Below are 7,919 nucleotides of genomic sequence, written 5' to 3' on the forward strand. Positions count from 1 at the left end.
TTGGCCAGGTTTAAGCACATCCAAGGAGGATTAAAAAATTCTCTAGGTTCGTCTAGGTCTTCTTCCTTCCGGAATCCCACGTAGGTAACATTCTAGCTTCTATATATTTCAGCGTCTCCAGACAAAAATCCCGACAAAAGCGTGCCGATGTTCCCGATAGCAGGCGCCAAAAGACCACTTGCATTGAAATAAAATGCGAGCTCAGTGACCTCCGCAATATGGGCGTGATAACCGTCTTTATCTTGCCCGATCGCAGTCAAACTGGATGAAGGACAAAGAAAACCGTCTCGAGGTCTTTGTTCTTCTCTTGTCTGCCGCTCGAGCAGCGCGAGATGTAGAACGCACGCCATCTTTTTTTAGAACCTTTCTTCGATGATGAGTCGCAGAGCTATGTGCGTCCGTCCAAGCAGTCCTGACCAGCCCACTCCTCAGCTCCATCCACCTGGTTCCGGTCTCCACCTCGCGATACAGGATGATCTTGGTCAAGGAGCCCAGTGCTGCCCCGAGAGGAGCCAGGACATCGCAAGCCGCGTCACACGGCCAGCTGGGAAGCCACCGGCCGCCGAGGTCGCCAAGCGCTTCGTGGCCTCCGTCCGGCGCCTCTCCCTTGCCTTCGAAGAAAGAGGCGCTGACGACTACCCCCACCATGACTACCGGAAGGGGCGCTTAGGCTCGGAGAAGCACGAGTGCGGGAATGCAGCCTGCCGGGCGCATCCGTCAGCCGTCCCCCCAGCGACAGGCACGGTAAGCTTGCATTTGAGCCCGGTTGGTTTGCTTTCGTGTTCTGCTCGAATTCACCTGTCAGGTGCTTCACCGGACGTGTTATTCAAGGCATTCGGTCAGTGCGCGTTTTCCGAAGGTTCAGCCCATTGTGTGCAGGTGCCGTCAGCGGAAGTTCGATGGTAGCCAGATGGTACTCCATTGCAAGCAGCTCTTGCCGGAATGTAATGTTGTTTTCACGTCTAGCGCTTGGAACCAACTCTTCGCTAGCCGTAAGTTTTTGCAGGACATAGTGGCACGGATGTAACAAGTCTTGCATACAGAGGAAAAGCTAGCATCTTGCAGGCTGCTGATTAAAGTGCGCTTCGAGCATTTCAAAGAATTGGAGGTACTTCACCGGAAACACATTCAATAGAGAAAAAAATATATTGATCACACGGGTATACTAGACATAGTGCGATTTTGGATTACGCATAGTGGAGAACAGTGGAATGCAGATGTCGTTAGCAGCACGTGTAGCTGTGGCAATTGTCGAGAGTGCTGGAGAAATTAGGAGCATTCAGCAGTCAGTCACGATTTGTGTGGTATGGGTTTGGTATTGAGTGGGGTGTATAGTAAGGGAGCGTCACGCATTTTTCGCACGTCACGCACGGTCGCGCATGAACTCCTTATAAGCTCCCGTTTAACATATTCACTGAAGCGCAGGCTTAAGGCGATGAAGAAAAGGAGGCTGCCGCTGTCTTCCGTTCTGTTCGTAGCAATCAGTGATCAGAATCCTGGCGAATCGGCGTTGGCTTGAAATGGCGCATATGTCACGGCATGCCATTTTGGTTAGTGACACACACACACACACACACACACACACACACACACACACACACACACACACACACACACGCGCGCACACGCACACGCACACGCACACGCACACGCACGCACACGCACACGCACACACGCACGCACGCACGCACGCACGCACAAAAGCATTTGAAACGGACGTGTTTGAAATGTTGACGTCATAACCTAGAAGGCATGGATAATGGTGACATATGCGCTCGAAATTCACAACTGAACGTCATTCTTCGCCAGACGGCGGCCTTTGCGAAAGTCCACCAAATCAGATCCGGCTATGCAACGCGCTTTAGTTTTTGTAACACCGTGATGCCGTTCTCGGTGCCGTCGCGTGAAGACAAAAAAAGCTGAAAAGCGAAAGTTGCGACAGTTATGCTGCGTTTCATTTTGTGTGTCTTGTCAGTGAAAAGTCCTTACAGTGCTATCTTGTTGCACCTTGAGGAAAAATGACGATTCGCAACGAAGAACGCTTAAGAGAAAAATCCTCAGTACTTGAAGAAATGTTAGTGTGACCATAATCGTTTGTTCCAAACCTTTTACTAATTACGACTACTTCCCTCCCTTTAGTCATCAATTTACTTTGTAATGACTCATTTATTCTCTCATGACCGTGCTGTGATCAAGGTTTTGTTTTGTAGGCGTGGTGCGGCGGGGAAAATTGAAGAGGTCAGTCCGCTTTCCGCTTTGCTATAACTTAGGTGTGCCCTCGAAGAGTAAGCCATGAGGCAAATATTCCATTGGGCTCGTGCCGCGACACTGCCGCGCTGTTGTACGTCAAAGCGTCGGTGGATGCATAACAGGGCCTATGTAATTGAGGACACTCCGATCTTCGTCTTCATTCCTCAACACCCCGCCCCCAACCCCTCCCCACCCACACACACTTCCGTATATTCCCGTTCAAATCCGTTCTTGTTTGGAACATGCATATAACTTTTCCAACTACTGACCCGGCAATTTTCGATACTCTTTGCCTGCCAAGAGCATAGCGTGCTCACACGAGATGGAGCTGTCGCTCAACGGACGCTGACAACGAAACGGTACGCAGAGGCATATTAGACGGTGTAAACCTACACGAGTCTAAAACTAGTCCGGAATACGGTCTCCTCGTGAGGACCGCTTGTTCCACAATACCATGTGAATCAAAGACGAAGGTATGGGCGGGCGCCCACAGCAGACATCAAAGCTTGGTTTCAGGATTCTGAGAGTCAAAGCGAGGTTTAAGAATGCTCGTTGGTGAAGCGTAGTTTTGAGAACTATAGTCTCACAGTACGCGCAGCTATTTCAACGTTTCTGATGTCCATATTTTATGCTGCACTAATGCTGCGAAATGCTGGGCTTCACCGATACACCGGCTGAGGAAAGTTTAAAGTGGTAATTTATCTATGCCCAGTCAGCTTGGTGATAACAGTAAAGTGTGTTTGCCTGTAGGAGGGAGTATGTTCTGCGCACAGTTTACACAAGGAGTTCCCAGTACAGTCGCTGACAACGGGACCTCCTTCTGTATACATTTATCCCGGCAGTATTTCCTTCGTTTATAAATAAACATGATTCTCATTCTGATTATGATTCAGAGAGTCTCCGGTAGCGCGAGTGCTTCTGCTTTCCACATCGTCAACATGTCTGAAGTGTGCCTGATTTTATCTTGAAAGGGACCTGGTGCTTCCCATACTGTAATCCTGACACCTTCACAAACAAAGCTTTGATTTCCGCGCTTCGTCAGACCCGTTACGATGAGCTGGTTACCCACTGTATTCTGGTCGCCTTCGCCAAAGCACCTGAATCCGTGCCGTAACGAATTGAGTCCGAAGAACGACACCATGTCGAAATGCCGCCGCAGACCCATATGATGACCTCCTATTGTTGCGCGCTTTGGCCAGAAACGTAACTTTCTCCGGAGTTTAATACCTCTTAGACGCAGAGGGTATAGTAGGGCGGCCAAGTGGAATCAGTAATTTCTGGCCCATGCTTGAGCGGTCTAAAGAAAATTTGCCCCAATTGCGGAAGCAAATAAAGTTTTCAGAGATGATCTATTGACGTAAAATTGTTGTCGACTTATATATTAAGGACTTTATTGGTGACGGGGAAATGCGAAAGTATTATCACGTGTCGTGTGTGGCAAAGTATTTATTCCTTACTTTCGCAGTTGCGGTTGACATAGACCGCCGAATACTATATGATTTACATTTTCATTTTCGTTCATAATAATTGAAAACATCCAGCTGTCATTGTTACAGGATTTGGTATAAAACAACTGAGGCCAAGTAGAGAAGGAAACTTGCTAATTATACATCGGCAATTTCTCCATCCTCAGAAAGTTAACCACATCGATCAACAGTTTCATGAATGCTAAATTCAATGCACAAGCACCATTTCACAAACCCGTGATGCAAGGGAAGGATTGAAACGCGAGTGTTGGTTTATTTGAGTTTAAGAACAAAAACTCAGTGTGCCTCTTCGTGTACCTCAACATTATTGCACACATCTTATTGGCTGTAGCTAATAACACAGTCCTCGAACCCGTTTCCAGAGGGGAAAGACATCGACTTGGGCCTCACGCATCGCCGCCTTTGCGGTGCAGACTTCGCAGGCAAAGGCCCAGGCTGCCATCACCTCGTCATGGCGGCCGAGTTGCTGCATCTAGGGGGGCGCCCGGCCGCGGTGCTGCTGCTGCACCTGCCAGCCGCTGCCGTAAGTGACAACTCACAGACGCATGCGCAGTACGTCCTCCGTCGCAGTTGCTCGGCTGACAACGCAACCGCAATTGCCATTCTTGACGGTACACCATGAGCTTTCTCGCGGCACAAAGTATTATAGGGAGTCGTGGTGAAAATTGTTGGTATCCGCAGTGCAACAAATCGCAAAGCTAAAGTGTGCCAGGTAAATATATTTTGGCGGCTAGGTTTTTACATCGACCTAGCGAAACGAAGTGAATGTTGATTTGCGCGAAGCAGCAGTTCTTAAATGCGTTATTTTAAAGTAGAAACGAGACAAATTTACTCTGCGAAGCTTCATTGCATTTATAGCCGCATTACTGTGTCCTGGCTGCTATTTAACAAGCAGACACTTTTGGCACAACTGTGTTCATTCAGGGGCATGGATATGTAGCTATGAAAACATATTGCAAGGCTTGGTGTCTACAGACCCTCCCCTGCTTGCCACGTAAGTATCCGAGATAGCGATGCGCGTTATTTGTTGCGGCTTATCAGGAGCCGACTTATACCACTAAAGCATATAGAGATTCGGAGACAGCCGCTAGTGGTCGTCCTTCTTATTTACGGCGCAGTACTTGTGTTTTTCTTATGCTACTGCATTTCCAAACAGTATCCTATTTCACCTCGTGTGTGTAGTGTACCTCAGCACATTACCAGTCGATAGCTACATAGAGTTGAGGCTTATGTGCAGTTCATTGGGACAGTCGTCCAAGAACATGGGTAAAAAGGCATATGTAATCTAGAACAAAGCGAAAAGTGCAAAGAAAGAACTTCAAGGTTTACTGGGCACTCGAAAACAACGTAGATTTATTTCTGAGTCTTTCAGGGAAGCACGAGAGCACTCCTCGCCCCGTGGCCCGAATGAAAGAAAAGTAGCTAATCCGGCTTCTCGCTGTTTCAAGTCGCGGTTTGTCCAGAGCATCCTGTCTTATTTGAAGCTACCACGTCGTACCCAGAATAATTGTGTCGTGTATTGTGGCAGGTACCTCATGACATCTGAGCAACTGCTAGGTGCAACGACAATGAGGCTAGGAAACGCTGGTGTTCACTCTAAAGCGGTGATCACGTAGTTCTCTTAAGGCGACAGCCTTAGGATCATCGTGGTGGACAGGATTTGCATATCCTTGGAAACTGTGCGCTCAAGCTATCAATGAAATAATATGAAAGAATAAAAGCGTCGACGAGGATGGGACACGAACCCACAATGGGCAGAAAGCAATCCATTACCTTAACTACTCGGCCACCTAGTCCGACGGAAGGAGGTTGTTTTAGAAGGCATTGGTTGTAAATTGAAACCAGATATAGCGAACAAATCAGATATAACAAAGGTATTGTAGGTTGTAATGTGAAACCGAAACTACTTCGAGAAGATTGCGGTGATCGTATTGACCTAAAGAGCTCAACAGGACAACGGAAAGGCGTTCGCTTTAATGCAAGTAAGTTGACTTAAGTGCTCTTCAAACCCTGTTTCGGTCTGGACGTCCCAACCTCGATTCGGGTGGCGAGAAAATTTTTACATTGAAGTTTTTCGGTAATAATTGAGTATATTCCTGCAGGAAAAATATAAACATAAGGCCATAAAAAGCCATCACATCAGGTTTTACTGTGATGAAAAGTTGGATGAACTGTACTACTCATCTGCGAAGAACTCACGCTAGATACTTTGCCTATGCAGAGTAGCGACATCGACAGACATGTCAGAAAATCCGAAGTTATAACAGGCTGGGAAATCTCATCTGGCTGGCCTATTTTTTTGAATATTTGAATTGTTTTTTTAAACTTTCTTGACGTATGCAAAAATTGCCTTCTTATCGCACGAATTGTTTTAACGGCCACAAAGCGTGCTGGAGAAAAGAAGGGAACCTGCTCGATTACAAACGAATACTTTCGTTCCACTTGTGCAGAACATGCAGTACTCAAGACTGTGAGTGGCGAAATCTCTTGCGTTGAGGCACTGGGGTGGAGTCTAACTGAGGGAGCAGCAGGCATTTTCCGGGGTGTCTCAGTCTGACCAGAGCTATAACGCAGTGTAAACCCACTTAGTATAAACCCAAGCGTGCCTCTGAAATCCCTGTGTACAATATGCTGCTTTCAACGCGATTTTTTAGTGACTGTGGTCGGGGTCCCTCCGGTTGATTCACAACCCTCATTCACTTTTTCTCGCTCATTTGCAGACTGTGCCCTGCAGAGTTTGAAACGACATGATGCGCAGCAGACCATCCTGGCAGCAATTTGATTTTTTTATAATTTTGGATATTACTGATTTGATTAACATTATCAGCAGTGTTGTTTTTATTAAATGAAAAGAACGCATATGCGGTCTCTTCATTGCTTTGGCGGCCTAGCAGCGCTCTGCGGGCGCTTATGTGCCGTTGTTTCTGAGAGGTATTGTTCAGCCACAAAAGCGGGAGGATGGCCCTAGAGCGGCGTAAATGTACTTCAGGAGTTTACGAAAAAGACTGAGTGCCTAGCATACATGGTCGATAAAGGAATCAATGAAAGGAAGTTATGTTAATTGTGACATCCCAGACAGGTTCTCCGCTGTACAAACAAGCAGGGCCATGCAATCCATGTGGTAAGCTCTCGAAATCAACTGGTTCAGACCGAAATTCCTCCCAAGGGGATATCCACGGAGATAATTCTGTCGCTCAACAAGGTATGTGGCAGCTTTCTCTCAGGAGGGGCTACGCCAGAGGCGGCACCGTTTATGCTGTAGATAGTTTATTATTCCCCCTAACTTGGTACTGGTTTCATTTTACTCATTTTGCTCATTTTAGAAGGAAAAGGCTTCTTATGGTAATCGAAATCCTATGCTGGAACAAAGGATAAAAAAAAAGACTTCTGTCACCTACAGTATGTAAGGAAGCCAATTTCATTCTTGTACTGAAACTAGGCAGACCGAAGAATTCACCAGAAAACATCTGGCCTAAATCACTCTCCCTGTACGGGAAAGGTTATGAAGAGAATGGCGCTCATAGTGCTCAATCTGCTGTAGTGACATCTTTAACACTTCCTACATGTGCCCGCTATACTCGGTGGCTTAAGCAAGCAAGACTACACAAAGAGATATAGGTACACAGTCCGCTGCGCTGTCCAACTACACACTATTGTTGGTATGACAATGAATAATTTTTCAACAATATCTCCCACACTGCAATCCTAGCCAACTTTCATGGAACCTTTCCAGGAGCCCGTCGATTCAATGAATGCAAAATGTCCTATCGAATCGGTTACTAAGACTCATTTTTCCATACAATCCGCCCTAAGCAACAGAGCCCATCAAATGGGGTACAACCAAACGGTCGATTATATCCACCAGTTGTTCACGTGGTGTTGAAAGGTGTTTCCGAATTGCCAAGCTAAAACCAGCCGGATATCCGGATGCCATCACGATCTATTGTGCCTATCGTAACCGAGTATGTCAAGCAACTACCGTTCATTAAGTATTAGACATCATTCACGCCCACGCTGCCAGCGTGGGGCCTCGAATTCTAACCCGGAAATTCGGAGTGCACCCTTTCTTTAGCCACATAAAAAGGGCTGAAAATGCGAAGCGCTGCCTCAATAATTTGAATACGGATAACCTCCTTGTTCCACGTCAGGCCCATGTTCGCATCCTTGGCTTCATCTAGGAAC

General features: G+C 46.9%; 1 protein-coding gene across 2 annotated transcripts; it reads left to right on the top strand.

Moving 5' to 3' along the window:
* The first annotated feature begins 325 nt into the window (after positions 1-325).
* LOC144098606 (uncharacterized) lies at positions 326-6,534 on the top strand. 2 transcript variants are annotated; one of them, XM_077631389.1, is made up of 3 exons: positions 326-744; positions 4,100-4,260; positions 6,458-6,534. In XM_077631389.1, the coding sequence occupies exons 1-2, from the start codon at positions 373-375 to the stop codon at positions 4,211-4,213; spliced, it is 486 nt and encodes a 161-aa protein (XP_077487515.1). In that variant the 5' UTR covers positions 326-372; the 3' UTR covers positions 4,214-4,260; positions 6,458-6,534. The 2 variants fall into 2 exon arrangements, with proteins under 2 accessions (XP_077487515.1, XP_077487522.1); XM_077631396.1 differs by having other exon boundaries at positions 4,151-4,260.
* Positions 6,535-7,919: the final 1,385 nt, after the last annotated feature.

This window comes from Amblyomma americanum, chromosome 1, assembly GCF_052857255.1.
Source record: "Amblyomma americanum isolate KBUSLIRL-KWMA chromosome 1, ASM5285725v1, whole genome shotgun sequence".
Taxonomy (NCBI): domain Eukaryota; kingdom Metazoa; phylum Arthropoda; class Arachnida; order Ixodida; family Ixodidae; genus Amblyomma; species Amblyomma americanum.

Bases quoted from the DNA above. Each gene is read 5' to 3' on its own strand.
- LOC144098606 (XM_077631389.1), top strand. From the start codon at position 373: ATGATGAGTCGCAGAGCTATGTGCGTCCGTCCAAGCAGTCCTGACCAG. The intron at 745-4,099 runs GTAAGCTTGCAT...ACCCGTTTCCAG, and splicing joins TCCCCCCAGCGACAGGCACG to AGGGGAAAGACATCGACTTG.